Source organism: Thamnophis sirtalis, unplaced genomic scaffold (assembly GCF_051295495.1).
Source record: "Thamnophis sirtalis isolate CommonGarterSnake01/CBP01778 unplaced genomic scaffold, rThaSir2_p1.2 scaffold_6, whole genome shotgun sequence".
Classification (NCBI taxonomy): Eukaryota; Metazoa; Chordata; class Lepidosauria; order Squamata; family Natricidae; genus Thamnophis; species Thamnophis sirtalis.
This window is the reverse complement of record NW_028261386.1, coordinates 34,139,720-34,155,115: the sequence shown is the minus strand read 5'-3', so window position 1 is coordinate 34,155,115 and position 15,396 is coordinate 34,139,720. Positions and strand designations below refer to the sequence as shown.

General features: G+C 36.8%; 1 protein-coding gene across 18 annotated transcripts in view; it reads right to left on the bottom strand.

Moving 5' to 3' along the window:
- NRXN1 (neurexin 1) overlaps positions 1 to 15,396 on the bottom strand; it is an 828,007-nt gene that overhangs the window by 488,024 nt on the left and 324,587 nt on the right. For all 18 annotated transcript variants that reach the window (XM_087717540.1, XM_087717541.1, XM_087717547.1 and 15 more), the window contains one exon: positions 9,482 to 9,865. In XM_087717540.1, coding sequence (XP_087573666.1) covers positions 9,482 to 9,865 — 384 coding nt within the window. The remainder of the gene's footprint in view (positions 1 to 9,481; positions 9,866 to 15,396) is intronic.

Here is a 15,396-nt window from a genome sequence, read left to right as displayed (position 1 = left end):
TATACTTTCAGCATAATCAGCCAAAACTCACAGTAGCAAAATAAGTGTAGAACACTATAACTTCTAAGAGTATTGCCTTTAGCCCATCTGAGAATATAACCACCTTCAGGGATGAAACACACACACACAAACAAACACACACAGCAATATCTTCCTTCTCTCTACTCTCCCCATGGCCCACACCTTTTATGAACTCTCTTACAAGAAAAGGAAAATTCTTTCTAGCTTCCAATTATAAAATAAAATTAAACTTGAAACACAGAGACTACTTATACTCAATTACAGCTAATGCAAGATATCTGAATCTTCTGTTTCAAGGCTTCAGGGAGCATCTAAAAATTACAGCAAACAAATGGCATGAATTTACCAGCAATATGAAAGCATAATCTAAGTGAGAAATCCATAAAGTGAATGGCAATCAGTAGGAGCCATTTCATTACAGCACCAGCTACAAAACCAAACATGGTGATATTGAAGAAGTTTTTAGGAAGACAGCTTTCTAACTGTCCTCTAAGGCTTGTAGCTAATGCTAGGAAAGATTCTATTGCAGAGCATTTCTCAAAGACCAAATAAAGCAGGGTAATCACTGATAGTCTATTTTTCCTGCATAAATATTGCAGCTCCTGGATGTCAAGCCAAATGTTTAATTCTGTGCAAATGCCGAGAATGAAAATGCCATCACTTATTATTCCCACGGAATCACTTGGAAGAATGGAGCTTGCCAAGAAAGAGTGAGCATGAATAGAACAACAGGATATCGTTTGCTGTGCTCGACATCAGACAAATTAGAAGGGGAGGATAGACAAGAAATAATATTCCCTTGTGATATTTCATTCCTTTTCAGAGAATAGGAAGGTACATTAGAAAAATTATCTGTTCCTCTTACCCTATGTAATATTAGTTAAATTAGCTAAATAAGTCTTCCTTTTTTCAAAGTTGTAAAAGCAGTTTATCTTTGAATGTTGGATACTGTGTGGAAATAGGCAGCAAAGGGCTGAAACTTGAGAAAATTATAAAAATTAGGCAAATCAAGGTTTTGATTTTAGGAACATTAGATTGGCTACTGTAGGATCCTGAATGAAAAAGACTATCTTTTGCTTTGACCCAAAGGGGACAATTATTTTGCTTCCTAGCACTTTTCTTGCAAGTTCAGGATCCACTTTATTATTATTTTTTCAAATCAACAAAATATTGATCCATTTGGTTGGGACAAGAATTTGACTGATCTGTTTGTCTCCTGAGCCTGACATGGTGGGCTGAGAGAGTGTGACACGCCCAAAGTTCCCCAACTTCTTTTAATGCCTAAGGGAGGTCTAGAGCCCATGGTCTCCTGGTTTCTAACTTGACCCACTAGACCAAACTACTTCTTTGATCAAGGTGGCATGTTGCTTTGCTCCTGATTTAAGTTAAAATATAAGAGTTAATGAGCATTTGCTATAACCCTTGGTTCTCATATTACATAAATTCCTCATCCCATTCAACGTGCTTCTCCTTTATTTCTCCAGAAGGAGTTTTATTCACTGAAGTAAACATGTACTTCTGCTACCCTTTTCTTTTATCTCATGCAACAACTGTAATGGTATTATACTTATTGGCTAGAAGTTTTTGTCAGCAGGCACACATGGGTAGTATAACAATGCTGTAGAAGGGGATGGATATATTGTATTTTGGAATCCCAAAAGTTGTAATCATATCAATGCATGGCCATTTGGGATACAATTATTATTGAAGAAGGGAGGGGAGAGAAATGCTGTGAGCATAACTTCCTCCAGTTAGGGAAGCTCTAGGGTAACATTCAATATCCCATGTGCTGAATAAATACTACAGATATCTGCAGGAAAAATAGCCAGATAACATTGTGAGTACATCAGATTAGCATTGGTCCCAGCAGCTCAAGGTCTATGTTTCAGAAAATTAAATTGTGGAAAATGATTAAATCGTGCTGTATTAGTTGCCTTGAGTTATTTATAAAAATAAAAAAAAAATAAAAACAGGATTAAAAAAGACAGACAACTTGAACTAAGAAATTACTAAATTGATGAATTACTGAAAAAAATCTTAATGTGTGTGTGTGTGCACGCAAACACGCTTTGAGGCATTTTATTAAACTTGAAGAGTTTTTCACATTTTATAGGCTTGCACATGCTTAGTTATCCTCTTTTCAATAACTGCATAACCTGCATGAATTCTTTAGTTTTTTATTTTTAAAGCTGCACACTTTGTCTGTTCACAGTCCTTTCTTTGCTCTCGCTGCTTTTGTCGTTGAAAGTGCCTGCCTCTGTAATAGCAGGACTTTGCCACAGGGTGGTACACCATGTCTATTTAACTGAAGAATTTTCTAATTCAGTTGATGTCTAGTTACAGCCCCCACTTTCACCACCCCAAGCCCCTTTCAGCATTGTCTACTAGTAATAGAAAAGTCAAGAGACAACGGGATACTTGGATTTCTGCCAAAAAGTTTCATATTCTAAAACAAGAAATAAGGAGGTTCTACAGAGGATGTGATTTTATTTTTAACAGTACAAATAGGTTGCTCTGCCTCAACTCGTCCTAAAGAGAGAAAGTGGGGGTTTCACTGACTTTTTTAAAGCTAATTGGGAGGGGTGGGGTGCAAATCAAGTGCAGGGCAAATGCGCTTGTCAGTTCAAAATCTTTATGGCAAATTTATTCTGCAACATACCATAACTACATTTGATTGACTACTTAGTATAATGATAAACTACTGTCATTGTTATACAAGTGAACATGCATTTGTGCAGTAGGATTTTCTTCATATAAAATAGATCTGAGGGTTACAAGAAAAGAGAAAGGACTGTGGGAGGGAAGAACAAGATAAAATATCATCAATGCTTGTAAGAATTGCATACAATCTGACATAATCACATCAATATGATTTCTAATTGCCTGAGATCATAGCAAAATGATCACAAACCAGTAGAATGTAAATAATCTCAATTTAGGGAGTGTAATGTTGTTAAAAGGGTTGTTGTATAGCCATTCACAGCTATAGGTGCAGAACTGAGAGTGTTTTTATCTAAAAAGCAATTCTTGTATAGTAAAAATGTGTGTGAGTCTCTTGCACTGCAAGCCGATCAAACTGGCCAGTCCTAGAGGAGATCAACCCTGACTGCTCTTTAGAAGGCGAGAGCCTGAAAATGAAACTCAAATACTTTGGCCACCTAATGAGAAGGAAGGACTCATTGGAGAAGAGTCTAATGCTGGGAAAGATTGAGGGCAAAAGAAGAAGGGGACAACAGAGAATTAGGTGCCTGGATGGAGTCACTGAAGCAGTCAGTGTGAACTTAAATGAACTCCAGAGGACGGTAGAAGACAGGAAGGCCTGGAGGAACATTGTCCATGGGGTTATAATGGGTCAGGCATGACTGCAACTAATAACAAGACTTTATAGTACTTTGAGAAGGGGAAAAATTGTTTTTCTTGTCCATTTTATCCATACTATGCATAATTTCGTATTCCTGAATCATATCCTCTCCTCTGCCTCCTTTCTAGACCCAAAAGTCTTGAAAGAAGGGATTTGCACCATCCCTTGAGCTTCTTAATTGCCCTCCTTTGAACCATCTCTAGCTTTACTACATCCTTTTTGAGGTATGGCAAACAGAGCTGCACACAATATTCTAGATCAGGGATCTCCAAACTTGACAACTTTAAGCCTTTAAGCCTTTAAGCCAACTCCCAGAATTGCCCAGCCAGCTTTGCTTAAAGTTGCCAAGTTTGGAGACCTCTGTTCCAGATGTAGTTGCACCAGGGATTTATATAAAGGCATTATAATATTGGCATGACTATTTCCAATATTATTTTCTATTGTCTCTAACAAGCTTTTTTTTTTACAACAGATGTGCACTATGTTAACATCTTCATTGCATGAACTCTTTCCTTATAACTTCTGATCCCATCAGTTTTTTTTATAAACAGTTGGGGCTTTTGGCACCAACTTGCATCATTATACACTTACTCACATTGAATGGCATCTTCCATTTTGATACCTACTCCCCCAATGTGCAAGGATCCTTTTGGAGCTTTTCAGACTCTCTTATTGTTTTTACCATTCAGAACAATTTAGTGTCATCAGCAAACTTAGCTATTCTACAAACACAGGTGATTCCAGGTCATTTATAAATATGTTTAAAAAGCACTGATGTAAAAAAGATGTGGAGACTCTAGAAAGTGTGAAGAGAAGAGCAACAAAGATGATTAGGGGACTGGAGGCTAAAACATATGAGGAATGGTTGCAGGAACTGGGTATGTCTAGTTTAATGAAAAGAAGGACTAGGGATGACATGATAGCAGTGTTCCAATATCTCAGGGGTTGCCACAAAGAGGAGGGAGTCAAACTATTCCCCAAAGCACCTGAGGGTAGAACAAGAAGCAATGGGTGGAAACTAATCAAGGAGAGAAGCAACTTAGAACTAAGGAGAAATTTTCTGACAGAACAATTAATCAGTGGAACAACTTGCCTCCAAAAGTTGTGAATGCTCCAACACTGGAAGTTTTAAAGAAGCTATTGGATAACCATTTGTCTGAAGTGGTGTAGGGTTTCCTGCCTGAACAAGGTCCCTTCCAACTCTGCTATTCTATTTTATTCTGATCCTAGACAGAATCCTAGAGTAACCTCTTTTATTGTGAGAAATGAGTGTTTACTTTTACTCTTTGTTTTCTATTCTTTACCTAGTTGCTTATCCAAGAGGGCCCACCCTTTTATTCTATGGCTATTAAAATTACTCAGAATCAACCTTTGATTATGTCAGAGCTTCTATTATTGTGATTTTAAACAACCACAAAGCTTTCTAGAGTGGGATTGCCTTTTTGGCTTCCCATTTGAGTTTTCTTTTCATCAGTCTATTCCATTCGGAGAATTTCCCTTCTTTGAAGTGAAATATAACTCTGCAGGACTTGCTATGTAAGTTATCTCATGTCTGGATGTTGAAGTTAATGCACTATTGCACTATGGTCACTATTTCACATGATGAAAATGCAATAATAAGGACATTTCATTGAGAATTAAGCATAATGAAAATGATCTCTTTTTCCCATAAAGACTGAAGTAGTTTTTCATTTCAATCATGTTCAATTCTCTTTTTCTAGGTATGGTAGGTGATATGTTAGTAATATATTATAAGACTTTGTAGTGTCATGTAGTCAATGTTACCATAGTTTGTGCAAAAGAATTGAAATTGACAGTATTCCACATGCTGAGAAATCTGATTGCACAGAGTTCCTCTTTGTGTGAAAGACCACAACTGTGCACTAGTCAAGTATGGTTATATAATCCATAGTGGAAAGCATTGCAATCACATAGAAATATCAGTCTCTGGAATGCCTTCCTGTTGGAGTCAAAGAAACAACAACAACAACCTACACTGCCTAGGAAGGCTCTGTTTTCTCTGACAGGAAAAGGGGAAATGATCACAGAGACCCATGACTAGAAGAGAAGGATCCATTGGAGCTCTGCAGGTTCCTTTTCTAGGTTCTTTCTCCAAAAGAATCAGAATAGAGGAAGGTGTCCTTTTTTCTGCCAGAAGCTGCCCAAAATCATTAGAGTTCATTGTTTTTTTTTAAAATCTATATTCATGTATTTATTTATTTATTGAATTGATATTGCTGCCTATTCACCCATGGTGACTCAAGGGGGCTTGCAGAATATCAAACCATATTAAAAACAATAAAAAACTAACAAAAAGAATCAAATAAATTAATATAGTACAATATAACAAAATCACCCCCATCTCCAATCTTCTGTCCTGGTGTCAGCAGATCACATGAACCATTTAATGGGCTCCATCCTGGTCTGGGTTCCCCAGGCTCGCTGGCAGAACCAGAGACTTCCAAAAGAGTATTAGAATGGGGGCCATTCTAATCTCTGGGGGAATAATGTTCCAGAGAGAGGGAGCCACAACAGCTCTTCTTCTGGGTTCCACCAGGTGCATCTCCCTTGGGGATGGGACCCTCAACATTCCCTGTCTTCCCACTATGATGGGTCAGGTAGATGTGGCTGACAAGAGATGGTCCCTCAGATAACTCGGTCCCAAGCCACGAAGGGCTTAAAGATGAAAAACAGCACCTTGAATTGCACCTGGAAGCAAATCGCCAACCAATACATGTGCACCAGGGATCTGCACAAAACCATGCGGGCTGCTGCATTTTGCACCAACTGAAGTTTCTGAATGCTCTTCAAGGGCAGCCCCATGTAGAGCGCATTGCAATATATGCTGCTCATTTCACCATTACAGTGACTTTCGGATGTTGGGTGGCATGCAAATTTGATTGTTAAATAAACAAAGCTGGCCCCAAGATAGAGGCACCAGTGTGGTGACTTTTTTTCAGTTATGATCTTAAGGTCAGGGCAAGTGAAATCTATGGTCAAGCACATTGCTAATACAGGCTCTTTAATCCCAATTCACATATGCATGGACCCTTTATACTTGATTCTCCTTCTAGGAGAGAGTAACTAGCTAACTATTTAGCTCAGCCTTTCCCCTTCATGCATTTTCTTTCTTGTTTTTCAATTAAACTTAAAATCATGCTTCACTTATCTTCCCAAGCTATATTTTTAGGGATGCTCATACACAGAGAAAGTTTCATTTTCTCAGACACCACTGTCATAGACAAATCACTACTTGAAGAAGTTGAACCTTAAAACTACCTATAACCTCAGCTAGAGTAGAAAATAAATGTGACTGATTTTCTCTGGAACTGTGAATCCAGAACATTTTCGGAGTCTTTTCAGGGAATTTGTTGCAGGTAGTAGCCTTAATAAGATCTCCATCTCCACCAGAAAGATTGGAGATGATCACTCCCAAATGTCTTTGATTAAACCATAAAGCCTGTCTCAGCTCCTTGGTATACTGGGGAGCTACATTAATGAAACATTTGGGACAACAGCTAGAGTATAGATGTCAGAAAATGTCTTGCAAACATGATCAATTACCAATAAGAACTACAACAGAGGACTTCAGAGGTGTTGGATCTCTGTCCGTGATTAATTTACACTTTTTATTTCCTATAGACTCTATTCCGATGCCATAGCAAAGAAAAATATTTGAGAAACATTTAGACACAAGAGATCTATCAACTCAGCATTAATAAGGTTTCTGCTGATTTGGGTTAAGGAAAGACATATACTCTTTCTGTTACAGGCTACTCTTATCTAAATGCTGGTATCTGGCAACGCTTATCAGATTGTAACCCTTCTTTGTGGCCTGTGGTACAATGATTGAATTGAATTTAAAGTGCTGACAAGAAAATAGCTCAATCCTCTCTGACAATGACTTAACCAAACTGGGTAATGTAGCTGGAGAGGTGAAGGCCACATGCCTGAAAAATACTAAAGATAAAAGCAATGTTACAGAAAAATCTTATGACACTATGTGAAGTATCTGTCTTATGACTTTTGAAGCCTGGTGTTGATTCACAGATCTAAGAATAACGAACTACTCTAAAAATTGATATAGAATTTCTTTATACTGCTCAGAAGGGATTTCTGCCTTCTTTGTTTGGACCATTCCTAAACGTCCCTGTCAAATTATTCTTTCTTTAGTAGACTTTTTCTTTAGTAATGTTTTTCTGAAATTATATTATTATCCATTGGTTAGGATAGCAATTGTTATTTTTTTTCCCTTTGCCTAAGAAGAGGCTTCTTGCATTAACTATTGTAAACTATTCTTCATGGTGGTTATATAGCTGATTCTATTCTGCTCCTGTTTCCAGGACTAGAAATCTCTACTTCTTTTCCCTACCAACCATATAATTTCATTTGTGTAGTGAAATCTTTCTTTCACTTTGTGGGCCAAGAAAACATCTTGTTTCCTGAAAAATTTTGGACTGAAACCCTGTTCTCTGTTTGGTACTGATCAGTTGTGGGATTCAATTATTTTTATTACCGGTTCTGTGGGTGTGGCTTGGTGGCCATGGCAGGGGAAGGATATTGTAAAATCTCAATTTCCAGGTGAAGGATACTACAAAATCCCCATTCCCTCCCAATCAGCTGGAACTTGGGAGCCAGACAATAGATAGAAGCGGGGCCAGTCAGAGGTGGTATTTACCGGTTCTCTGAACTACTCAAAATTTCTGCTACTAGTTCTCCAGAACTGGTCAGAACCTGCTAAATACCACCTCTGATACCGATAATCTATACATTCTCTTAAATATTCTCTTTTTTGGTATATTGTGAAAACCATAATCTCATTGTGAGTTACCTGCTTTGAAAATGAGTGTGGTGGTCAGCCAAAGCTCTCGTGTGAAAAATTACTAGTCACTAGGGCTATGCAATGTGTCTTGCATTTAGGCCTTTATAGTGAAGTATATGTAAGGATAAGGCAATGGCAGTGTAATTGTTCTTATTGAGACATTTCATTTTGATTCTGGGCTTTATCTTGCATTTCCATACACAGAAGCCTCTTCTAATTCCTGGACATTCTGGAACAGGCCCCCAAATTGGCATTAAATAAAAGAACACAGCACATCCACTTGTTTAGAGAAGCGATGTCAAACTTGCAGTCCATGGGCCAGATGCATTATGTGCTGGCCACCCCTACCATCATTTTAGCAAAGGGGAAAAAGTTGTAATATGTCACGTGATGACAATGTGTCATTGCGAGTTTAACACTGCTGGTTTAGAGGCAGCGGGTGATATTCATGAAGCCACATGGAAGCAGCACCTCATTCAGATTTCATTACCTTTGAAGCAAACTACACTTGTAAAGCTTTTTATTGTTGACAGCTTTAAAGTTATAGTGTTGATCAAATATCATTCATAAATTTCATGATCTATTTAACCAATACTGCAAGGTCTATTTGGCATCTTCCTGATTTTTATATCCAGCAAAATAAACCAAGTAAATTGTTCCAAAATCTTAGAAGGCAATGAACAATATTGTATTATTATTGTTACATATATTGCATTAACAATATAATCCTCCCAACAATAGATTGGGAGGATTATATCCTTAGATACCACTTTTTGAACAATTTCTATATCAGTTTGCTCCGTTGAGTAATAATTTGCATTTAAAGATTAGATCATTTTCATGGAAGTTTTCCTTTCTCAGAGGAATATTTTGTCCACTGCTTCATTCAGTGCTTTATAGATTAATAATGTTTATTATTAACCAAATGATAGATCCATATAATTGTATGCAGAAAAAAACACACACATTAAATCAGTATTGTGTTTCCCTTTTGACCATGAAGTAACCACTTGACCTTATTTTCAGGAAGGTCTTATTATTTTTGAGGTGCAGGAGGCAGCGAATGTGATCACCTCATGGCTGCTGCTGTGTTGTAATATTTTCAGGGAGGGCTTATTTTCGGGGAGGGCTTATTTTAGCACATGCGCTCAAAAGCCTGATTAAGCTTATTATCTGGGGAGGTCTTATTTTCAGGGAAACAGGGTAGAATGTATGTGACTGTTTCATTCCATTCTGTCCTCATTATGCAAACCAAAGATCTCAAGACAGTGACTTACCTCGTTCACATGACCTGCCCAGGTAGCCTGTACCAGAGCAATCACAGACATATCTGTTCCAGCCATCTCTACATACACCATTGTTTTTACATGGGTTGCTTAGACATGGCTTTGCTGTTTCTCTTGAACAGGAGGGTTTCACCCCAGATGTGCTCTGGATTTCTGCCATTTGACGGATGTCTTTACTTTGTCCATCAATAAACAAGTCTCGAATACAGCCCACATAGCCATAATTTAGAAGGGCTGTCCAGACTTCCGTTGGAAAGACAAGGCCAGCTTTATTTTCTGGCAAACCTCCAAGGTATAAATCATCATCAAGGTCCAAGATCTCACTTTCTCCTGGTGCAGTATATGGAGTACGCATTGTGTTGACAGAAATAGTACCTATTTAGGAACAAAACATAAGTAATACATTTGAGACAACATGTTTTAACTATTTATTATTAGTATTTTCTGTTTCCCAGTTAAAGTCATTCCCCCCCCCCTCAGTAATTATAATAAATATTTCTTAAGGCCACATGCATTTATTTGGAGAAAAATGGAAACTTGAATAAATTATTTTTAAAAGGAATAGAAATAACTCATTCAATTGTTATTACAAGAATTAATCATGTGGAAGAATTATAGTTCTATGTTCATTTGTTTCATTTGCTGATAAAAAAACAAGGCAATTTTCTACGATATATTTGCAAGAAGATATATTGATTTTCTAACATGGTAGATACTACACAAGATTGTGTGATGAAACCAATTTAATTCCTTTATAGCATATAATTTGATCATCTGTATTCATTAGTATCAAGATGGCACATTTTGTAACAGGCTAGAACCATATTTGATGCTTTTTTTCTTCTAAGAAGTGTAAGAACATTAATCAATCAATCAACCAGTCAGTCAATCAATGCATGAATATAAACACCATATGAATAGGAGACAAAAATTATAACCAGCAAACTTCTTGAAGGATCATTTTTAGTAATGGGTGACTGTAATTTTATGAATTGAAAACAAAAAATAAAACAGATGTAAAAAAAAATGGCTGAAAAATTAGGTAAATGTTTCTTCATATGTTTGAGGAACTACATATCATAGTAGTGAAATGTTTCCACTACTACATAAAATAACTTGAATGAAAAATGGCCAAAGAACAATCCAGAATAATTAAAAACAACTTTAAAAGTAACTAGTATGAGTATGAAAAAGGACACCATGGAAAGCCAATTGAAGAATCCACAATTTGTTTTCTTATCAGATGGTATCCAAACCAGGGCCTCCCCTGATATTTTCAAGATACATGTGAAAAGAAAACAGTGCTAGGATCAAAACATGATCAGAGAGTTTCCAACTGTTTCTTATATTGAAATAATTTGATTTTAAACATTAAATATGAATTTAGATTAAGTATTCTTCTCTAAGCACATTTGCATAAAGTCCTGTTCTTGGGGTTTATGGAGCAGCAGTAGATGAACAATCTTTGACCGACATTGCCATTTAGAACCATCATAATCTGTTATTTTAGTTATTTAACATTTGTGACACAGACTGCTTCTCCTAAAATACTGAGACAAATAAGACCTAATTAAAAAATGAGATATCTAAATGGATCCAACTCCTTTCCCCTAAACTTTTTAAAAATATTTGAAAAGTTTCATTTTCATCAAAGTTTCTTAAATATTAGGAGTGTCAGTTGAAGGATATTTGTTTAAAGTTATGCCTTAAGCCAGAGTAACCATGCTGCAAAAAGGTTAGTTACTCTAGCAATTTATTCAAATTTAAGCTTTGGAACATTTTCCTAAATCACAATTGCAAACCTAAATATTGCCAATTGTATAGGCAGTTTTTCAAAAATTTGCTTTCATAAAAGTAAACTTTAGAACTAAACAGGATGTAATTTCTTAGGAGATATGCATAAGGCTGCAATAGAATAGAACTGTTGATTAGCACTAGACTCTCGCCAGCAAATTATGCCAAATTCATTAAAAAAAAGTTTACAAAGTTGAGAAAAATGAAAGAAGCAGGATCTAAGTCTAAATTTTCAAAGTATACATTTTAACTCAGATTTGTCCTGGTGTTTAAACATAGATTAGTCAATAACTGACATTGTTAATTATATAATACAGTACTGCCAGCTGGAGCTTTCCTCCAAGAGGTCTTTTATATCCTGTTTGCAAACTTTGGCCATGCTAATACACACACACACACAGACACACACACAACACACTTTTCTAGTCATTATAATTTTACCTGAAAAAGCAAAAGTTGCATTAGAAATTGACGCAAAGGAAAATTGTGGACAAAATCTTAATATCTGGAGAATGGTGTCCTTACACATATTAAATATGAGCCTCTGAAGTAAAAGTGTGTTAAGTCCTGCTATCAGGCCTGCAGCCATCTTTTCTTTTGGGTCTTTAGCCTGCCATACTTTCTATTATTCTGCTATGCATTTTCTATTGTGGGGAAATGGGAGGGGGGATTATAAGAAGTCACATATTATGTAGTCACAACAAAACTATTTCTAAAAAAGCCATGGTCATCCTTTGTCTCTGCACCTCTGCACCTGACCAGAATTGGATGGGTAGAACTGCCAGCATGGCAGTAGGAGATTTGACCATGTGATGGACTTGTGAGTATGGGGGCAAGTTCTTGAACTTTCAAATGGGTGGGGAAAACCACTTTCAGATTCGGGTTTTCCCAGATGTGCCAACATAAATTGGAACTTTGAGCAATACTTTGCCTCGGACTCTGATTTACTTTTGGATGCTATTTGGAACCCTGACACCTGCCTTTTCTTGTGCAATCACATCTCCAATGGCCTGAGAGAAACTTCCTCTTCCATTATAGATCTCTGCCTCCTGACAAATTGGAGAATCCTTTTTTCCCTGAAGAATCACTAATCTAATTTCATTGCCTACAACTTTGATGGAGAATTTTGAAATAATATTTGTCTCCAGCTCTTTTTCATTCTCCTAGAAAAAGTCAGTTTTAGGCATGAACCATGAAATGCAATATATAACTCTATATATAAATAGGCACTTTTAATATATAAAAGGCATGTTCCATATAATTCCATATTTATTTCATAACCCCACTAAAGTGTTCGAGACCTTCTGTAAACTCATTTTCATTTCTGCCAACTTTATAACGGTAAGAAGAGAGAGAGAGAATACTATGAGGTAATTATTTTTCTCTTCTGCCCATAAATTGGAGAGTGCAAAAATCATCATTCAGTCAATTTAGTGCCTTAAGCTACAGCCACTCTTGGAGTAGTCAAAATCTTCCCATCTATATCTCACATAGAAGGGAACAATAATTTATAGTATTCCTTCCCCTGTGTTTACAAAACCCCAAGTAGTTATTGACTTCTCACCATAATTGGACTGGAAAATTCATTGTTAAGCCGTATAGCTATTAAGCACGGTATCATGTGACTCTAACTTGCTACATTCCTTGCCTGCTTCTTCATTGACTTTGCTTGTCAGAAGGTGGCTAGGAAAGTTACAATGGCAATTATGTGATCTGCAAACATCATAAATGCAAGCTGATTGCCAAGCACTTCAGATAGCAATCATGTGTTCATGGGGATGCAGCAAAGTCATAAGTGCAAGAACCTGTTGTTGCTTTTTTAGCACCTTGCAACTTTGAATAGTCAACAAAATGAGTGGTTGTTAGCCAAGAACCTGTACAATGTAATATGCTTATTTGGCCACTTTGAATAAAAAAGCAAACAAAATTGGTGTAAGAACAAAGCTATTTATCAAAGTATCAATATTTTTGCTTATTATTTCTCACGCAAATCTGTGATGATGGCATAATACCATGCTTTTGCAACAGATGCTCTCCCAACAGCTGCAACCAAACAGAAATATGTATGTATGTATGTATGTATGTATGTATGTATGTATGTATGTATGTATGTATGTATGTATTGGGGGGAGTAGTAGGGAGAAAGCTATGGCTCATTTGAACTCAGAAGGCAGGGAGGCAGAGAAAAACAAGAAGGGGGAAAGGGGGGAAAAGCCCTGAAGAGCACTAGCAAACGGAAATGTTGCAGTCTTGGCTCATCTACTTAAAGAACTAGGTAGCAGGAGCAATACTTCACTGATCTGGTCTAAACTGAGAACTTAAGTAAGGTTAGGCTTGGCAAGTGCTTGGATGGGAGGCCTCCAGGAAATCCCAGAGGTATAGTGGGAAACACTATTAGTAATCAAGGACCGCTTCTACATTGTTGCCAAGAAAAATGCATTGAGGTGTCTAGGCTGTCAGAAAAAACGGAGACTACACCAAAGATTTATCTTATCATGGCGGGGAGGGGGGGGGGGACAGCATTTTACCAGTTCCTGGTTGTAACAAATGCTGGATGTGAAAGGGCCAAAGCTGAAAGTAAGGTAACAGGTCAGTAATACATTATTCAAAACCATCTACATCAGAATCATAATGAGATGGTTACTGGAAAACAATTTAGTTGTCCATTGTTTGTGGATCTGTTATTAGTAAAACAACAATCTTTCTTCTGTTCCTACATTTAGATGGGAGGAAGCTTAAGACTTGGAAATATTTACCATGCTTCTTTAATGGAATATAAGCTAATTTAAAGTTCTCTTTGAAATATAAAATCTATACTTAGTTAGACATAAAGGTGATGTCTTTTTTGTATGCTTTTAACGTAGGGGTGAGTGTGTCTCTGTGTGTGCGTGTGTGTGTGTGGTCTATGTTTGTGTGTTTGTGCATCTATCTCTACTAGTGGATCATATTGCAACATTTTGCAGGATGCAGATACATGAATATTATTCTTGCTCTCCTGGAGTTTGATCAATAATGGATTCTGGGATGCCAGAAAAAAAATGTAAAAACAAGAAATGCAGTGCAGTGCTAAAGGACAAAAAGGAAAGCCCAACAGGTTAATCAAAAGCTCTTAGTGGTCCTTTTAAGCTCTGTGAAAGTGCACAGCAGTAAAATGCAGTTCTCATTAATTATTTTCTGGGACTAGCAATTCATCTGGGACAAGGTCTTGTATATCAGAACATACTTTTATTTATTTTAGGCTTAGGGCTACATCTGATCTTTGAGTGATATATTAGTGGATGCACTACAAAAAAATAGGTGAAGCCAAGACAAATAAATTGTTGGGATCAGAATAGAAATTTTTGATTTACTTCAAAATTAAAGCAATATACTTAATGTGAGTACTTTTTATATTTTCCAAGGAACTTCAGGGTTTTGGGTAGCCATGCCCAAGGCTTTGAGAAAATTTGTTTAGTCGCTAAGTCATGTCCGATTCTTTGCGACCTCATGGACCATAGCATGCCAGCTCTTCCTCCCTCAGTTCTCCATTATTTTCCAGAGTTTGCTCAAATTTACTTTCATTGAGTTAATGACACTATCTAACCATCACATCCTCTGCCATCCCCTTCTCCTTTCCCAACATCAGGGTCTTTGCCAATGAGTTCTCTCTTCTCATTAGCTGGGCAAAGTATTTGAGCTTCAGCTTCAGAAACTGTCCTTTCAAAGACTGATTTGATCTCCTTGCAGTCTAAGGGACTCTCAAGAAGCTTCTTCAGCACCATAATTTGAAAGTATTGAGGGAGAGAGTTGACATGCAATTTTATAAATCATATCTAGGCAAAATTAACTGCCTTATACTGAATCTAAACATTGACCTGTTTTTTTAAAAAAAATACTGCTGTGTTTAATTAATATTGTCAAAACAACAACAACCACTCTTTACCAGTGTATTACTTATTTCACCAGGTTATGGCATTTGTCAAAAATTCATCTGCATAAGTAATCATCACAAATTTAACAGCACCGCCATGTTTTTAAGTGTCATCAGAGCAAAAGCTCTAGAATTCCAAAGAAGTGAAATTAATAAATGATTCGAAACTTAAAACTGAGATTTGAAATCATTAAACAGTTGC